Below are 20766 nucleotides of genomic sequence, written 5' to 3' on the forward strand. Positions count from 1 at the left end.
CCTACAACTGAGTGTGCAACATCACATCCTTACAACACACCATATATCCCCAGTTATCAACTGATCAAGTCCTCTTGCAGAACCTATGTATAAGTACCAGCCCCAATCCTATAACTGAGAGTGCAACATCACATCCCTACAACACACCATATATCCCCAGTTATCAACTGATCAAGTCCTCTTGCAGAACCTATGTATAAATACCAACCCCAATCCTATAACTGAGAATGCAACATCACATCCCTACAACACAGCATATATCCCCAGTTATCAACTGATCAAGTCCTCTTGCAGAACCTATGTATAAGTACCAGCCCCAATCCTATAACTGAGAGTGCAACATCACATCCTTACAACACAGCATATATCCCCGGTAATCAACTGATCAAGTCCTCTTACAGAACCTCTGTATAACTAACAGCTTTAATCCCACAAATGAGAGTGCAACACCGCATATATCCCCAGTAATCAACTGATCAAGTCCTCTTGCAGGACCTCTGTATAAGTACCAGCCCCAATCCTACAACTGAGAGTGCAACATCACGTCCTTACAACATAGCATATATCCCCGGTAATCAACTGATCAAGTCCTCTTACAGAACCCCTGTATAACTAACACCTTTAATCCCACAACTGAGAGTGCAACACAGCATATTTCCCCAGTAATACACTGATCAAGTCCTCTTGCAGAACCTCTGTATAAGTACCAGCCCCAATCCTACAACTGAGTGTGCAACATCACGTCCTTACAACACAGCATATACCCCCAGTAATCAACTGACCAAGTCCTCTTGCAGAACCTCTGTATAACTAACAGCCCCAATCCTACAACTGAGACTGCAACATCACATCCTTACAACACACCATATATCCCCGGTAATGAACTGATTAAGTCCTCTTGCAGAACCTCTGTATAACTAACAGCCCCAATCCTACAACTGAGTGTGCAACACCACATCCTTACAACGCAGCATATATCCCCAGTAATCAACTGATCAAGTCCTGTTGCAGAACCTATGTATAACTAACAGCCCCCAATCCTACAACTGAGTGTGCAACACCACATCCTTACAACGCAGCATACTGAATAGCCAGTCCTTCAGCAACTACACATATCTAACAAATTGATCACGTATTGCAGTTCATGACTCAGTATCTGTAAACTGTTTAAGTGCCATGATACAACACCACAAAGTGATTTAGATTAGCCCTATATTTTCAAACATACAGCTTTTTGCCATGGTTGTAACTCAAGAACATGATCATGATTTTACATACATGCCCCTTACTTTGGACCTCTCTACAGCAATCTATCCTTATCTTCTTTTTCTACTACACAAACTTTTCACACACATTTCACTTTCTTTTGATCGTTGTGTCAAAATCCCAAATGCTTGACCTACACTACTAGGAGCATCTCTGCCAAATAGATCTGATATGATGTGACTCTGTAATTCATGCTGGTCTTATGTGTCTGGCTGGTGGATGCATGTATCTACTGTCAGCGAGAATCGATGACCCCTCTCTTATGCTGCCTGTTACCACAAAACTGCTGACTAAGTGAAGCTGTACACATCATATAGCCCGATAATAAATTATACACCACAGGATTTTTATCCTGTAGAATGTTCTCTAACCTAAATATTTCAGTCACATATTTGCTGTTGAGGTAAACAATGCCAGGAAGTGTTCATGTTGTAAACTGGTGACATTTTGGGAAAAAAAGGGCGGCCCAGCCATGCTTGAGACCCAGTGAGAGTGTAGGTTTGCCCTTAACGTCAATAGCAGGGAGCAGAGGTGCTTGTTTACAGATGCTGTAAACAGTTCTCAGGGCTGTTTGTCTCCTGCCGACCTGGCCCCATTCACATTCTCAACTCAAGGGCTTCTTTTAGAGGGCTTCCTTGTGACAGGGTCGATCACCACCCAATACCCTATTGAGGACTAACATCACTAGTTGGAAGGGAACAACAGAGGAAACATGCTTCAAGTTTACACTTCATAAACCCGGGCCCAGAAATTGACCTTGTCACTAATTAAGTCCCAGGAAGAAGACTTGTTCTAAAGATTCCTGAAGTGCTCTGACAGAAACCTGCAAACAGTCACTTTTCCCTCTCACACAGGACAAGAAAGTTTTCCAATAGTCTTCAGTTTATCACAATCAGGGACTCTAATGGAAAATTTACTTATGTGCAAAAGAACCTTAGAAAAGTCTTATACTCCACTGCTCTTGTATAGATTGGTCATTACTGGCATATTGATCAGGATAAGTTAACTGATTGGTACACCCTTTGCACTTTGTCTGGCCATGTACCTACTGAATACCCTTTGGAAACTCGAAAAGAGCAACCAGCTTTGTTCAGACCAAATCTTTGAGTCTGGCAGTTCAAATGCCCCCTGCCCCCACCCCCCATCAACAAATAAACTTGCCAATAGTAGTAGCGGACACGCTAGCCCATTCACCTGTGAGCCTTAGTAGTTTTTTATCAGACAGAAATCTTGTTCTTTGAATTCCACCCGCCTAGCCACCTGACCATGAGTAACCCTTCATATACCCTGCCACAATCAGTCAGGATGTTTCTGCACAATTCCCACGATAAATATAACTTGTCATTGCACGTGTGCACAAGATGTGGTCTGGAAGCGCTTATATTTGTGATATATATGAACTGTATTGTTTATGTGCTTTTGGCAAGTATTCATGGATGCCAGACACATTATATTCAGTCGTGACCGCATCTGCCATCTTCTCAGTCATACTCCAAAAGCAATAAAAAACATCGGCTACAAAACCTCAAAGTGTGAAGAGTTTTTAAACATGTGGTGTAAAAATTTTCCTCATTGATTTTTTCATTTGATGAACTGCAGAGTTAGTTCATCTTTTTCCAATAGCATTAAGTTTATTGTTTGACAGATGCCTGACAGACGACGCAGGGGCTAACCTAAACCACACCGCTCTCCTGCCACCTAAACCAATCTATTCTTCACACCGCCCAATCACATTACTTTTTTTTTCATTGGGTTATTTTCACAATGCGACAAAGTTCTCAAGTTACATGGTCAGTTTCTGATTCTGATGGAATACATGTCCAGAGCCATTTTAATACACACCACACCCCAGCTCCACCCCACCAAACCCCGTCAACCCCTCCCCCTTCCTCAGCAATCAATCATCCATATGGCCAACCACTTGACATTCAATTAACGCTTTGGGTAAATTTGTTTCAGTTTCTAAGAAAAATGTTCCCTCTCCCCCCCCACCCCCCCAAAAAAAATAGAGGAAAAGAAGGTGTAATCAAGCTTTGTGGCTGGAGATCACTTGATATAGCTGAATGAGACTTGTAAAGTTAGACTGGTGTTGCTGAACCCTAGATCCATCCCATCTGACCACTAGTGAAGGGACAGGGGTCAAAGATGGGAACAGAGCTCACAGGGACAGAGGACAATGATGATTGGACAATTACAGGATTTGAAAAGAGAGGGAGGAAAAGGAAGAAATGTGCCCCAGGCAGTTCACTTTCCATCTAAATTTGCCACACTTTACATTACCACTTTATTGGCCACTGTCCATGACAGAGGGGACATTGCTGCAGATGTCTGCTGTTTTGGACACCAGCCTCACTGCACAAACACCAGCGGCAAGTAAGATTGCATGTCTGATGTCGTGGGAGAATGCATCATCTGGAAGAGCCTGCGGCCAGCGGACATGTCCGTCTGATGAGGCGGCCCATCTCAAGTCAATCGCTGGGTGTAACACTTTCCATGTCCGTCACTGGAAACCAGCCCGATATTTATGAAGACAAAAAGTGTTGGCACTTGAGGGGAACAACGGAGCACTTGTAATGGTGCGGGTTAGTGAAGGCCCCAAGGCCATCAAGTAATGACAGTCAGCCCCCCTGACAGACTCACTAATGACTCCAGCCCACCGACAAAAACCCCATCAACTGTAATCACATTTACTGGCGATCCTTCGCAAAAACTGATATGCTCAACTGAAAATTGCAGTTTGTCGGCAATCTGTGTAGAGAGAAATTTCCAATTTCAACATGATAGAGCAATTATGTCTGCTTTCATAAAATTACATTGGAAGATGAAGACTATAAAGCCATTGTGAGACAAAGACAGTTTCAGCTTTTGCAGTGTAGATTGTCAAAAGCCCTGATTTCTTCTCCACATTCAAGAAGTTGGTCAATCTCTCATTATCTTCTAATGTATGCTGATGGGTAAATATGAGTTCAGCTCTTCATTCCAAACTGCTCATGGCTTACTCTTTTTTTTTTTTTTTGAAAAATGTTCAAAATTTACACAAGTCTGTTTCTGCTTGTCATTTTTCCTGACCTGATCTGGCTCAACATCCTTCACAAGCTCCAGCTTTATTTTAACAAGCTTTAATCAAATGACCAAACATCTGTAAAAAAAAAATGTTCACTTCTAATTCTTGTGATAAAAGTGTTATTACATCACAGAAGTTTTGCAGGCTGAATTTTGACCTCAGTTTTCTTTCTTTTTGTATCCAGCTCATGCATGACATCATTCATTCTGGGCCGAAAACTACAATAATTAAATTGATTAATTTTCAGAGCCTTGTACTGCCACCCAGTGTGTGCCATCGTGAAACAAATAAGTTCATAAGGTTTATTTTCTCACTGTGCTCTTACACTTCTCACATTTATTTTCTTTCTTTGCACACAGCTGCAATGTGAGTTTTCAAATATGGTAAAGAACTGTGCATGGCTTGTACAGCAAACACAGACGTTATTGTCAAAGCTCTGAGTCAACCCCTGATTCTACAATTAATCTGTGGTCACTTATTGAGCTGAGCTCTGCTCCAACTAGTTCAGTACACTCGCTTAATCAACAAAAACTGCCTGAGCATTGCACAGGACTCCACTGAAAATATGTACCATGACCAACAGAGGTGTATGCGCAGACCTCCATTCATGACTTTCTCGGGGTTTCAGCGCAGTCCAGTTTGTTTCCTCTCTGACTCGTTCCTGCAGGCATGTACCTGGCCGCTGTACCTGGGCCTCTGTGGCTGTGGCTGTGGCCCTAGGCCAAGTCAACCCTAGAGGGCCTCGCCTGGCTACGTTTACCTGTGCTCTTATACAGCCCATGCTCCGCTCTCACAACATAACAGGCGATTACCTTGGTCTGTCTCTTAAATACTGGCCACATGTCCCCTAAATACTACCACACATCTTTACCCAAAGCTTTTTCAAATGTAGTTGTACCCTAACTCCTTAATTCAGTGCAATTCGTGCATGTTTTTAATTTGATCTGAGACAAAATTACATTTTTTAGGGCTTCACAGAAATTATAACTTTACTTTGAGCTTGAATAAATATCTTGCAAAAAATGTGAAATGATTGAAGAATTACAATACACCATGAACCTCATTCTTCCAGGAATACTGAAGGTAATATATTCATCCATTTTACACAGTTACAAATAAAACTCCTTTGCCTATCATTATTCTGCAATACAGAGCTCTAAAAACATGTTTTTTTTTCAAATCTCATTCCAAATCAATTTAAAAAAAAAAAAAAAACAAACCAAAAAAAAAAAAACACATACACACACTGAAATGAACCAAATGACCTTGCTATTTGTCATTTTTTTTCTCTCCAAGGCTCTCAGAAGGCTGTTAAAATCAATATATCTATACTGTAATTCAAACATGATTTTTGTTACTGTAAATCATTTCCATTTTATGCATATATCTGACAAGTGTATTGTCAGTTCTACAAGTAACAGGCCAGGATAGAACAAGTACAAACTGGTGATACCTGGTCGTAACCTTGTCACTGCAGAAATCTCTTTAATGACTCTAATGTACTGGAAAGGGCTCTATCACAGCCAGGCTTAATTAAGGTAGACCTCGTTTAGAACATGCCTAGGTAAATAGTTCTGGGATTAGTCTAAGGCTGAGAAAATCTTTGCTATTTACAGACAGGTGGTAGGCTGACAGTATCTCCCCTATTGATTAAACTTACATCTGTGTGTATCTAAGTTCTTCTACATAAACCTGTATGGATTTCTCTGTACAAAACTACATGAGTACTACCACAAATCATTCTGCAATATGTCTGAATCTTTAAACATTACCAGTATTTTGTACACATTTTCAAACAAACTTCAGGTTTACTATATATATATATATATATATATATATATATATATATATATATATATATGCTAACTGACATCAAACCAGATATCAGATATTTTTATATTTCTAAAATGTGTTCATTACAACAAATATCTTCGAAACTCTTGACAGTTATTAATTCTTCATTAAATGTGGTTTAAATTCAAAATTAAGACATGTAAAAAGTTTTACACCAGTTCTTGAAAAAAATATTTCCAGGGTTTAACCACAAGATTCCAGTCTTATCAAATGTTGCTAACTACAACACTATGTTTTATTGACATGGTTCAGGCTTCTGAATCCTTAATAAGCACATTTTCTTAATTTAAAATGGAAAATGCAAAGTAAATTAAATGTAAAATTCAGAGAGTAATTAAAAGAATTACACTTGTTCACAGCTAAGAATTTTGTTTTACAGCAGTGAATTTTTTTAATTTCACGGGAATGGTGTATATTTCTGCAGTAAATAAAATGCACTTCATGGTAAAAACTACTATGTCAAATTTTACTGTTTCCCCTCCCCATGCATGCACTGAGAGGTACTGTGCTATACTGACAAAACAACCCAGCATTTGCCTGAGGACTAAAACTAACAAAAACCTGCAAAGATAAAGAAACTAAATCCCCACTCTATAATCTATCTATGCATCACCCCCAGGCTGTTTGAGACTTTGCAGCAATGTGGAGTAGCCACTGATTGTTCGTACTAGAGCGTTTATATTCCATGGCAAGACTTTCAGTAGTGTCACTACTCTCAGCTTTGAGTCTAAGCCTTTCTTAAGCTCCTTACGTGGGAGAGTTTAGCTCTAGTTCTTAGCCGGCTTTTTATCTGTCTTAACCGAAAGGATTTCTCCTAGGAATATAGTTTCGTAAAATTTGATGTTATTAAACCTGCAAAATGAGCCTGGTCTGAATCCAACTCGACCCACTGGAGGTCTAGGCGGTCTTTTCAGGCAGTGAAGAAAGGAATATAAAAAAGCCTTTACACGACCTAGCTCAATAGTGTACACGACCAAACAGTAGAGTATCAATAGGGCTTGTTGAACCGAGCGAGCCTTACAAAGCAATAATGAAGTACAGCCGACCGCTTTCATGAAGTCCAGCAACACGCACAATGGCCTTCGACAACTCCACAACTTGTGACCCGGGCAGAATTCACAAAACAGGACATTGCAATCAAAAAAACATCTTATCTATTTGCTCACCCCAAAAAATTCTTTAACCATTTCCCCGCGTAAAGGAATAATGGTGTGTAAATAAATGGCTCAGTAAATGCTGCTTTGTTTCGCTCGTGGGGCGCGTCTTCGAAATGTGACAACTTTATTTGTAATCGCCATCAGCAGTTTTATCAAGCGACTACTGATTGTTTTCCCTGGCTCAGTAAAAGCCAGGGGTGTAAGTAACGCTGAGATGACCACTGGCGAGTCTACGGCTCAATCTCAATGACCGTGTGACGATAAAATAAATTTAATGTCCCAAGAAGCCATAAAACTGACAGCCTGATAAAAGCGACAATGGAGTGTTAAGGGCCAAGCCACGCGACTCGCTACTCGCGAGCAAATTCGATTATGACCAACCAGGCCATTAAATTCCCATAAAATGTCACTATCTACAATCCGCTACAATAACTGTAACACTTGTTCTCCTCCGCCTCCATATTTTATGATGTATCTCTCCCGACAACCGCCGAGTGCGCGTCGGTGGCCCGACCCGTCGCTTCTTTCCGGGCAGTGAAAAAAAACTTAGGAAGTTTATGGTGTATAAGTTAAATATTTACACAGCGATCTAAAGCTGAGCAGGCCGACTTGAGCAATTTTAGGGGATTTAAAACGAAGCCGAAGATATTGAACAAAGTTTTTAATGAACAGCAAAGCTAATTATCCGTGCAGGATATAGTCCGGTGTCTATGGTGCAAGCATCAGTTAAAAAGTGAATGGCAAAGACAGTGTCAAACGTCAGCATTTGCGGAGATTTTCATGGTAAAACTCGGGAAAGCTTGGAATAAACATTGTCATAAGATAAAGTAAACATACCGATGGAGGCTGAGAATCCGACAAGCTGCAGGACAAGTAGAAGTTGCCACGGCTTAAGGCGGTCCATCTTTACGAGCGAACCTGGAGTAGAAAATGAAGCAGATTTATAGCATATGTATCCAAGGTTTGACCGGCAGGTGCGTGTTTGGTGCGTTCTCCATAACTACTGATTACCTCAGAGCATCCTAGACAGCAATCGCCTGAGAACTATGTGGTCAGATTTGAAGTCGTCCCCACAACGTACAAACCCGTTGGTTCGTGTCAATCTAGGTTGTCGTAGTCTAAAACTCACGGTCCGCGCGGACAAGACCTGCCGGGGTGTTGTATGGATACCTGTTCAAGGAAGACCAACTCTCTGTCACAGTTCTGCTGTACAGCCACTGCTCGACAATTCTGCTATGAACTGTCATACCACTGCACAGCACTACAGCTATGTTATGGTCAGTTTATGAGCGCGATAAAGACAAGGGGAATCAAAGCGCGTTGGCCTGGCCGGGTAATTGATTGAGTTTGTATGAAGGGAAGTGGTTGGCTCCAGTGTGCCCCGATCTAGCCCGACTGCCTGTTTACCTCTCCCTGTTGAACGTTCGTCAACTCTGTCAACTTTACCTGGCCACGAACGAAATAGGAAACTAGATCAACTCATAGCGCATATTTCTCCCCTTAGCCCTATACTGTAGCCTTACACGTATCCAGTCAAAGAGAGAACTCCAGCACAACTTCGATATTACATACAGATCTGCTAAAGCGAGCGTCTGATCAGTTGTCATGCAGACAGAATTGTAATGGTATACCTGTGACTGGGTGTCTCTCTAAATCCCATCCATGGCGAGCTAATATATCGTCCCCAGCGCACCAAGTATATAGACTGTCGATTAATAAGTGTACATTCCAATAAAGATTAGAGCTGTTCAGGAGGCAAACACGGTTACACAAGTCCGGGGGTAGTTAGTTCCTGGTTAACTCATCGCTGCCTGACTGGTCGAGTCTGCTGCCTGTACTGAGTGAGAGCCAGTGACGGGCCGGCTCGTCCCCTACTCTCGAGCGCGGTCAGTATAATCCAGTGTTTGCTTTAGGGACGTACAGCGCGAGAGACAAGGCATGCGTGCACCACCCATAACTGATGTAAACTTTGCATCAAAGAAAGAAACCTTTTAACACAAACATTAAGTTATGATGTCGGAAATTCTTCCGTTGCTTTTCAACGAATCTATAATTAACAACATTTATATACGGAAGGCCCACCCTTAATGAAGTCGCTTACTGTATATGCACACTCCTATCTATTGGCCTGGGGAGCGACTGATTCATGTGTTACACACTATACACCGTTTCATCTGAACATCGATGAAACTTTGGCAATAAAGCACTTGTTGACGAGGGTTGGATAACGCACCTCAATAATCTCTGTCCAGTCTAGGCTCCGGGCTATTTTCTACTTAAGCTCAACTGAGGATTGAAAGGGAAAGTCTCATTATCATATAAAGCAGATCTTTGGTCCCTTCTATATGAAAGGACGGTCAGCCAATCAGTTTTCAATGAAGTAAGTGAAACCCTGACGAAGTTGCAATGAAAGGCGTGACACGCTTGACATGTCGCTTTCGAGCGGCTTTGCTGTTAGGACTAGCTGGCCGCCTCCGTCCCCCTATGTGTGTGCCTGGGTTTGTGGGCTCTGCCCCCGGGGCTAGCCACTGCGAGAAAACACGTCATTAGCAAACAACAATAGTGGTCAGCTGGCGTCCACTCGACTAGGGCCGGGTTCGGTGTTCGTCCGGTCAGATGTAAGATTGGGTATACGACATCTGGAAACCAAAGTTTTAGAAGCGCATATATACTTTGCTGGTGTACTTACCATCGAGTTGAGCGTTAAAAAGTACAAAGTGTATCTCCGAAACCCTTCCCGATTTTTACACGCGTGAACCAAGTGCCAGTAGGTGGAGCTGTGGGGCCATAGTATAAATCATCTACTGATCCACGTTTTTCCACGTGCTGCTATGATAGTACGGAGGCCTTCCGCTCTCAAATATACCGGCTCTTGTGTAATGTGGTTGGGCGAGGAGCCGGCCTAGCGTGTTGACCATTGCCCGTGGGTATAGAATTACGGGGGTAGGGGACACGGATGATATAAGGTATCCGCACAGATTATAGACTGCACGTAACCCGGACAAAGCTCACAAGTAACACAATACACCCACGGAGCAGTCCGGCCACCTTCGTATTGAAATCGGCGCACTTTTGCACATCTTACGTTTCAAATAATTCCAATGTTGTATTCGCTAACCATGCCCTTGTCAGGGGGTTTGGATCCCTCTGCCCAGTTCTAAGTTTTACTTTCCGACAATAAGGTCCTGTCGAGGGACTGATACCAAGGCACCTATAGCCTTCACGCGACGCCTTGTTAACTCGATAAACTAAAGCCGTATTTAGTTTGTATAATAGCGCGAATGTGTTCAGGTAACATAATACTGTTTCCGGACGATTTCAAGCGCATGCAGAGATTATCTTCTATGTGAAAAAAAAAATGTAGGATGCGGATGGTCTTGAGTTTCTTCTGGGCTCTTTAAGGTTTCAAGGCACCATAATGCTGACCGCCGTCGTCAGAGTGAAATGTTCGGAGTACGGCGTAAAACAACAGTCTAAATAAATAACTAACTGAATAACTAACTAACTAAATAAATAAATAAACAAATATAAACATTAAGAATCTAATGGAGTACACAAAGAAATTTATACAACACACGTTTTACATAACAACAGTGTAAATAATTTCCCTGCGCGAGATTATATTTTTATAACGCCTGTATAGATGGGACGACGATGTGTTTTACTAAACTGTGACGTATTTTATTTGTATCGATATTTAAAACATGTTCCTTCCATATAGTTAATTTCAAGAGCTCTGAGGTGAGTATATGTATAATACGTATAGTACTCGATGTGACCCCCCACCATGCATGTGGGTATGACGTGCGCATAAACGTCTGTCAGTAAACCCCCAATCTGAAGGAAAGATCGACCCTATGTAAGCATATACGTGGAATGCAACACTCAAATTCAGCAGCATTAATGGTATAATGCAATTGTATATTAATTATTGGTGATGTTAGAAAGGAAGTATAGAATCAATTTGCAAGTTGATTTATAACAATATTTATGTGCTATAAAAAAGTTAATATATTCAAATACATTTTGTAGAATTTTAGAAGAATGCTTTAATCTAACTTCCACATATAGATAATAATATCACATCTGTTTGTTAATTTCAGACAACATTTTATCTAATATAGAGCAGAAGGAGACTTTATAGCTTTAAAGATACACGACTTCCGTATTTTGGTCCTGGTCCACAATTTTCAAAACCTCAGGTATATATCTACGCCATGCAAACGTATCATTTGAATGGTTTACATATATAGCCTGTATTATTTACGCAGGTATTTACGTGCATTCTTGACAAACTATGCATAAATATAAGATTTCAATAAACAACACCTGGCAAGATGCCGAAGGATTAACGCGTGTGATACATTTATTAACTTGCTTAGTTAAGGGAATTAATACGTATTGATAAACCGTTTAGTATACAAACGCGCTTTACATAAGCCCCGCCTTTTGTACCAACCGGTGCACGTATTACTGGATAATTCGATATATACATGTAAATACAATATGTTGGTATGAGTAAATATTCAGTACCAGTAAAGCATATACTCATTTGTACGTCACGTGCATAGTTTTTATCACGAGAAAATTAATCAGCACTTGTGAAATTACAGCTGTATGTATGGTGTGTATACGAATAAAAAATTTCAAGTGACTGTTACAGTTAGACGAATGCAATCCAAAAGCCTAAGCGAAAAAATCTTAAATATTTGTAAAGTGAGCCAAAATTTCGTATGCGTGTATCAGGCGCCCAGCAGCAATATGTGAGAGAGCCCTATATATATATATATATATATATATATATATATATATATATATATATATATATATATGAAAGTAACAAAACCATGCGTTTCTGAAAGTCAACACGAGCTTGAATGAACAATAGGTGTAGCATAATTTTGTATTCGTGTGTTTATTTTACTTGTGCTCTATAATTTTGTATATATGGCCTGCACGATATTATATTCTCTTCCGTATATCAGCGACATACATGTACATGTATTATCTGACGATGTCTCATGGCATGTATTCAGGCTAGATAGATAAATGCACCATTAATGCAATCAATACCAATTAGTATAAAAAGGAACAACAATTAAGTTGACACAGACAGTAATGTCATACATGTGTCATATAAAGTATCACAATGAAATTGATATCGTTGTTTAGTTACAATTAAGCGTCAATTGTATCCCGGAATCTCAGTGTTGTACATTGCAATTAAGGCAATTAAGCTTTTGAGCCTGCACATCGAGCGACAACAGTAACAATGCTGCCAATGAAGAATCTTTGTAGCTGTGTCAGTATAGGTATGAACACCACGAGCTGCATGCATGCGAAATAATACACTGATCAGATAAGGAAATAGTGCTGCCGCACTATCAAAAGTTTGATGGGGCTTGCATGATCAGTTTGGACGAGAAAGAGAGCAGAGTTTACATAGGAAAACAAATGAAACAAATTCCAGATTAGCTGATGTCATATGATCCAGGCTGAAGATAAAGAAAACACTAAAATGAAATGTATATCAGATGAAAGACCATTAAACACTGTCCATGAAAATAATTCAATTTATTTTATTTGGATTTTTCCAACCGTGTAGAATAGTTTTAAAATATCAGAATCAACCTTGATCTGTAGTGACCCAGAGGGTATCAGTTTCACAACATCCGTGTTTTTTCCTTGAAATAGTTCGTTAAAGGCCCATGTGGCCAGTGCATTCACAGATCTATATGTATATGCCATCAGAACCATGAAACCAAGCCATGTATAAATGGCAAAAAGCAGAAGTGACGTCACTGGCCCCAATATGGTCAGATATGGTATCCATAGAACCTACTTCCTCTCCGGCCGTACGTGGGAAGGTCTGCCAACAATCTGCGGATAGTCGTGGGTTTCCTCCCACCATAGTGCTGGTCGCCGTCGTATAAGTTAAATACTCTTGAGTACGGCGTAAAACAATCAAACAAATAAACAGAGCCCAAATTCTGGCTTGAAAAAAATCCCCCCCCCCCCACAAAAAAAAAAAGAAAAATTCCAAATGGTTTGAAACGCAGATGGTACTGGTACTTTCAGCTAAGGTTTAATTCAGAACAGAGAACCGAATAACCGAATATGTTAATCAGCTCGCACGACCTGCAGGATATTAAGCAAAGTATCATTTCGAGGGGCTCGCGGATTATCTCCGTGTGACTACAACGTATTCACAGAGTTTGGAACCCGTGGGTGCAATTAACGTGGCCTCCATGTTTATTTTAGCTGAACTGAGCTTCAAAATATTAGGCTACACTAATTGACAGTTAAAGTTCTTAACTGATCACGACCCATGCAGTCAAACAGGTGGACATTATTTGATATATTGCGAACACATGGATATATATACTGTTCATTCTTTCAGTTCAGTTTGTCTTGCTTTTGTGAAAACAACACTGCACTAAAATCATGGTTGTCACTTAAAATGTTTATTTAGGAGATGATCTAATAACTGGAGACGCTGTTGTCATTTGTTGTGTCTATTTTAAATAGGAAATTCCTGTTGGGGGATTTGTGCAGAGATAATGGCCGTGAGAACACTTCCCTGCTGACGACTGGAATGCCTGGTGAGTGCTTCATATTGCGGGCCTTCAGAATTTTCACAAACATAGATGTTAAAAGAACAGGATGACAGAAAAGCAGAACGTGCGTAGTTGACGGACGATAGCGTGGACACAGTGTGTGTATAATGTGGTATCGTAGATCGTAATCTGAGTCAAGTCTACATGATCACAACACCTCAGTCCGGACTGGCCCAATTCTTAATTTTTAGGGTCACGATTCGAGGTGTGTTATCTCTTTGGTTGGATTAAAGTTGAGTGAAACAAACAAACACAACTAATAACTGACAGGCAAAGAGTAGAAAAACAAACAGCGTCATCGGTGAAGCTGGGACTCTTAGAGATAAGGTGGGCCCTCTGGCAGACAGGTGAAGCGCTGGGTTATGTTCCGCACTGAGTAGGAGCTGAGAAGATGGCTACGGCCTTTCAAAGCCTTTTGCTGTCCACCGTTACCCATCGATGACTTCAAGTGCTCAAGAACACTTAGGGTTTTACTCATTCTGACAATCCTAGGGGAAATTCCTTGAAGCCGACCATCTTAGATTCCCCAAGCCCCCCTTATGGAGACAATTCTTAATACCTTTGTCCACTTCACTCCCTTTTGATGTACACGCTGACTTCATGGTTTCACATGAAGGAAGCCAATTTATATCACACCAGGTGCACGAGGGACCAAGATATAGGTGGGTGCTAAGCTTAATGAATAATAACATCCAACAGGGGTCAACTGGGATGCGCTAATAGTATATAATATGAAATGGAAAACAATGTTATACAAGAGATCCAAATTAGTTTAGGTGACATGTGACATCAAATTAATTATAGTCCTCACAGCGCATGTGTCGCTCACTTATAATGAGCCATACTCCTTACAGCACATGCATCGCTTTCTACCTACCAATGGAAAATTTTCTACACAAATCTTGAACAACGCCGATGTCACTGAGGTCACGGTGATGAAAAAAGGAATTCATGTGAGAAAACACAAACAATCTATCTTTACTTTATACTTTATACAAATGCATTCTCTTTATCTAGAGTATGTACAATATGATTCTTACCAAAAGGTGAAACATTTTATTGATGAATGCTGATTAAGTAGTTCCGCGGGAGGAGACAAGTGATGAGGCTAAGCCTAAAGAAGCCTACGTGCGTCTTACAGGCTCCAAAGGCCAAGTTTGTCTGGTGATGGCAGTGATGTAAAGCCAAGGTAAGAGTGGGACGCAATGCGCCTGTAAGTGTTATGATAGTGAGCTTAAAGATGCTGAACGCAATGTCTTAACATATGCCTGATGGAATCTCCTGATGAACCATAAAGAACCCATAGATGCCGAATCTCGTGAGAATAAAGGATGCTTCCTTTCCTGAACAGATATAACGCTTATTTAGAGACTATTAATAAATAATGTCTTATCAGGTGATGATGTGGGTGATAATGTCTGATCATGTGACGACTTGGGTTATAATGTCTGATTATGTGATGATGTGAGTAAAAATGTCTGATCAGATGATGATGTGAGTTACAATGTCTGATCAGGCGATGATGTGAGTTACAATGTCTGATCAGGCGATGATGTGAGTTACAATGTCTGATCAGGTGATGATGTGAGTTACAATGTCTGATCAGGTGATGATGTGAGTTACAATGTCTGATCAGGTGATGATGTGAGTTACAATGTCTGATCAGGTGATGATGTGAGTTACAATGTCTGATCAGGTGATGATGTAAGTTACAATGTCTGATCAGATGATGATGTGAGTTACAATTTCTGATCAGGTGATGATGTGAATTACAATGTCTGATCAGGTGATGATGTGAGTTACAATGTCTGATCAGGTGATGATGTGAGTTACAATGTCTCATCAGGTGATGATGTGGGTTAAAATGTCTCATCATGTGATGATGTGAGTTACAATGTCTGATCATGTGGTCAGGTGATTATGGTGATTAGCGCGTAATTGAGTTTTCGTTATGTGACCGTGTGGGATTAATTTTCGACGATATGATTCTTTGGCATAATGTTATGTTCGTGAATGGTCTAATGGTCCGATTGATTGTTCTGCATGATCATGTCGCCACTATACTCATCAATGTAACAGCGGGAAAGAGGATTCTTTTGCAACCCCTTGTCCAAAGCACACCTGAAATCGGATTTTATTATCTTCAAAACAATTTCCGTTTCAAAACGAGATTAGGATTGATTTTTGACAAAATGTCTTACTCGAGACAGAATACTTTTAATATTTGGCAGAAATCCCATATCTTTTACCGATGGGAAATGCTGTTTGCTACCCGGTATAAAGCCCGCCAGATTTTCCGTGGCACTGTTCACCTCTTGTCTCGGAACTCGCATATAAGCGGATTATGATCAGGATGGCCTATATTTAATCCAGTTTACAAGACAGACACCAGGCTAATGGAAGCTGCTGAGTGGGGCTGATGTTATCTGCTTGGCCGGCTCGGACACAGGTGCGGTGAGTGGCCGGGGTCCACTTTGGGCAAGACGAAGGATCTTTCACTCGGATGGAATGAAACATCTTTAATGAATATCGGTTCGTTTGAAGTACAGGACTGACATCGTCCTCGTACCCGGTCTGAATAGAATATGGCGCTCTAAAATCATAACTAGGTTAAATAAAATCAGTAGCTGACAAAAAGCTTGTCGTCGCTTGAAATGAAGCTTTTGTTCCCAATCTTATCAGTAATCTGACTTTTTAAGAGATGTGGCTGTGATTAGGCGATGAAGTAACTGCAGCGGTCAGGCTATAGACATCGTAACAACCACCAGCACAAGAACAGCTGCCGCTGGCGAGCCAGGCTCTTTTTCCCGCGCCCCTATAGGCTCGCAGAGTTAACGTGTAACGCTATCTTATCGCCTGACATTTTATCTTTCCGGTCTTTAGGATTCTAAATCCTGAATCATTTTAAGTTTTTAGCCAAATAGAATTTGACTGTGTAGATGAGTTGTGAGTGACAGGTTGTCAGTGAATGTGGCTGGTTCGGTCGGATCTGAGGCCTGGGTTGACTGACACGCCACCCAGTCCCGGCCACTTCACACCCTGCCCTCCAAACCTCTCTCAGCTCGAACTACAGACAATTATTCCGTCACCGCTGCGCATTATTAACACCCAGTGAGTTTACCACTGCCGTCGGGGAAGGGCATTTAGTTATATAGGGTGGCCAAAGAACATGCTGTGTAAAATTGTGAGCAAGTGGAGAAACAGCTAGAACGTTTTGGTGGAAGAAGCAAACCCATGCAGAATTGGCACTGAAGGGTAGCGCTATGTTCGATTTGATTTATCCCCTACCCAAATATAGGTTTCACAAAATGTTCCGTTATGAAAAGAGTGAGATAACAGATATAGTGGACATATAGAACACGCATGTCAGTGGCGTCACAAACTTCTTTGCACCCCAAACACCGAATACATAAGCAAAGATTACAACAGAAAACTTACAAGAATTTCTTGTTAAAAACAGTTAGAAATAAAAACCACCTTTTTTGTAAAACAAAATAATAGGTATAAGTATAAAAAAACCCCTCGGTTTCACACCATGGACTTACAGCAAAGGTTGTCAATATGGTCAGTAAAAATACCACCACAAAGGAGCAAAAGCATTTAATGGATCTAGCTCATCCATCCCATTGAACGATCAACCGACTCATAACCCAATCAATGCATCATACAACCAATCCATCCGTGAACCAAGCAATGCATCATACAACCTATCCATCCGTGAACCGAGCAATACATCATACAACCAATCCATCGTGAACCAAGCAATACATCATACAACCAATCCATCCGTGAACCGAGCAATGCATCATACAACCAATCCATCCGTGAACCGAGCAATACATCATACAACCAATCCATCCGTGAACCAAGCAATACATCATACAACCAATCCATCCGTGAACCGAGCAATACATCATACAACCAATCCATCCGTGAACCAAGCAATGCATCATATAACCAATCCATCCGTGAAACCGAGCAATGCATCATACAAGCAATCCATCCGTGAACCGAGCAATACAGCATACAACCAATCCATCCGTGAACTAAGCAATGCATCATACAACCAACCCATTCGAGTACCAATCAATGCATCATACAACCTTGAGGCCAGATACTCCAGTGTGAAATTCTGCTTGGTATTCGAAGAGCTGGATTCGAACACGCGACCTCAAGGTTATGTTGCACAACGGGAAGATAATTTTATGATCAACACCGTGGCTCAGTTGGTTAGCGCGCTAGCGCAGCGTAATGACCGAGGAGTCTCTCACCAATGCGGTCGCTGTGAGTTCAAGTCCAGCTCATGCTGGCTTCCTCTCCGGCCGTAAGTGGGAAGCTCTTTAAGCAACCTGCGGATGGTCGTGGGTTTCCCCCAGGCTCTGCCCAGTCTCCCCCACCAAAATGCTGGCCGCCGTCGTATAAGTAAAATATTCTTGAGTACGGCGTAAACCACCAATCAAATAAATAAACAAATATGATCAACACTGCTAGTCAGTTCGTCGCCTAGAATGAAATCATACATGTAAAATTATGAATTATGTGTTTGCTCATTTGACAGACTTATGATTTGACTTACTTAGCTATATTCATATTTCAAATGAAGTCACTGGTGCATGATTGATCATTTTGTGTTTGCTCGTTTGATAGGTATCTATTTAATAACTATTTGTCTTTTCATAGTTGGTTTTTCGTCAATCTCAAGATGCCACTCATAGGATCGTGGTCAGTCTTATGTGTGCTTGAGGATCTGTACAGATGATGGATGTTCAACGTTCTACTTAACGTCAATTTATTTAACTTAGATAACGGCAGTCAGGTTTATGAATGATGATGGATTGGGACAGGTGGTTAGTGTTCATACTGAATCAGGAGTTTGCAAGGGAGGCAATTCAAGCATTATTTGTGCAAAAGTACTGTCCCTTTACATTTTAAACTTACCTCCCACCAGCAGACTAACGTGTACAGAGTTAACGTCGAGTCACTCCCGAGAAGCCTAAAATAAGTCTAAACTAATGTTTCGAAAGGTTGCCGGTAAATCACATCGCCTTATATAAGGCGTCATGAAATTATTTAGGACATTGGACAATTATGTTTCTTTTTTTGCTTTAGGGGCCTCTGTGGCTCAGTTGGTTAGCGCGCTGACCCAGGAGCCTTTCACCAATGCGGTCGCTGTGAGTTCAAGTCCAGCTCTTGCTGGCTTCCTCTCCGGTCGTACGTGGGAAGGTCTCCAGCAACCTTCGGATGGTCGTGGGTTTCCACCGGGCTCTGCCCGGTTTCCACCCACCATAATGCTGGCCACCGTCGTGAAATATTCTTGAGTACGCCGTAAAACACCAATCAAATAAATAAATAAATAAATAAATACATTTTTTGCTTTACCTCGCAACCCGCCGTTAGTTTTGATCAAGTTTTCGTATTGATCCCAAAAATGCTGAACAGTTGAGAATTTTAAAAATAAGTGCACTATTGTTTCTTTATTTAGCTTACAGCAAGTATTATCTGATGTTCGTCCAATTGTATGAAGATATGCATTGGTTGGAATTATTCTATGTAAAAACTCATATTGCATGTCTTTCAGATATATATTCGGAGAACGGTGGAAAGCGGCAATAAAAACATCACGCCAATCTGTATTTCTTATATTGAGTGCATTTTCCCAATTCCGATATTTTTCCCTGCAATTCGCTTGGTCTTTAAACTATCGTAGTAAACTCTTGCTTCTTTTTTTCTCTAACCAAGATTTAAAATGAAAAGGGAAATTCTGGTCTCATAAGATTCTAAATAACTTCATGATTATCATGACATGTATAACATTTCCAAACATATTCAAAGGAATTACACAGATGGCCAATAAAATTTTATTCGACATTGGGATACATATATATATATATAAATATATATATGAAAATCTCGGAAATTGACTCGGTACTAAGCTCATCAGTAACGGATCACACAACTACACCACGGTGGTATTAAACATTAAACTGAACCAAAATATCATTCTGCATGAAAGTCAATTGTGGCTCATGGCAATTTTGAAAGGTCGGTGAACTGCGGACATTCCGCTTTCCTTCACGCTTAAAACCCACTGCCATCACAGCGTTAATTAAGTAAAACAAGCCCTCCATGAAGCACACGGGCACGGCCCAGCACAATTTAAATGAATACAATTTGAGGTTAAATGTTAAGTATGCATCCTAAACTGTAGTGTTGTATTTTAACACATACCATCTTTTTTCTCGTCGCGCTCAACCACTCAATCGAGAGGATTTGTCTATAGTGCCCACGGTTTTTGACAACACAACATTGTATCTCGGATTCGCCTGGCAAGGTGGTGTAGTCCCCGTCAATCATGGGCTAACCTATACATTCATCGAGGCGAAAAATACATTCTGATAAGTAAATTGTTGTAGCGTATAGGCGGTTCTGGTGTAAATAAAGACAGCATTGTGAACAACTTTTTATTACTTTTTTATTATTATTTAGCCCGGGACATACCCGTATAAGCATAAATTATTGACTGTTGACCAAGAATTTACAGTGCTCGCGCAATACCCATGTGGCCTGGGTAACAGGATATTCCGCACATAGGCTACTGTTTGGAATGTTGTTGTAATCATCTGGCATATCTATACAATGTTCCTATAATAATGTTTGAAAGTTAGATGTATTAATCGACAAGAAAACAGTACAAATATTCAACAATGGGATACAATTAAGTATTGAGACAGAAACAGTCTAGTAGGAGTATAGCTAAAAATATAACACTTCAAATGTCCTTAAAATATGCGCATACACTTATGTGGTC

At 40.7% G+C, this 20766-nt stretch overlaps 1 protein-coding gene across 3 annotated transcripts in view; it reads right to left on the reverse strand.

Annotated features, from left to right (window-relative positions):
* Window positions 1–10135, reverse strand: part of LOC135467821 (fibroblast growth factor receptor-like 1) — a 39010-nt gene extending 28875 nt beyond the window's left edge. Inside the window, exons 1-2 of one of the 3 annotated variants that reach the window (XM_064745700.1) lie at window positions 10031–10135; window positions 8179–8259 (exon numbers count right to left, since the gene is read on the reverse strand). In XM_064745700.1, coding sequence (XP_064601770.1) covers window positions 8179–8245 — 67 coding nt within the window. In that variant the 5' untranslated portion in view covers window positions 8246–8259; window positions 10031–10135. Of the gene's footprint in view, window positions 1–8178; window positions 8260–8352; window positions 8576–8972; window positions 9098–10030 lie in introns of those variants that run through there. The other 2 variants (XM_064745698.1, XM_064745699.1) reach the window with 2 other exon arrangements.
* Window positions 10136–20766: the final 10631 nt, after the last annotated feature.

This window comes from Liolophura sinensis, chromosome 6 (genome assembly GCF_032854445.1).
Source record: "Liolophura sinensis isolate JHLJ2023 chromosome 6, CUHK_Ljap_v2, whole genome shotgun sequence".
NCBI classification, from domain to species: domain Eukaryota; kingdom Metazoa; phylum Mollusca; class Polyplacophora; order Chitonida; family Chitonidae; genus Liolophura; species Liolophura sinensis.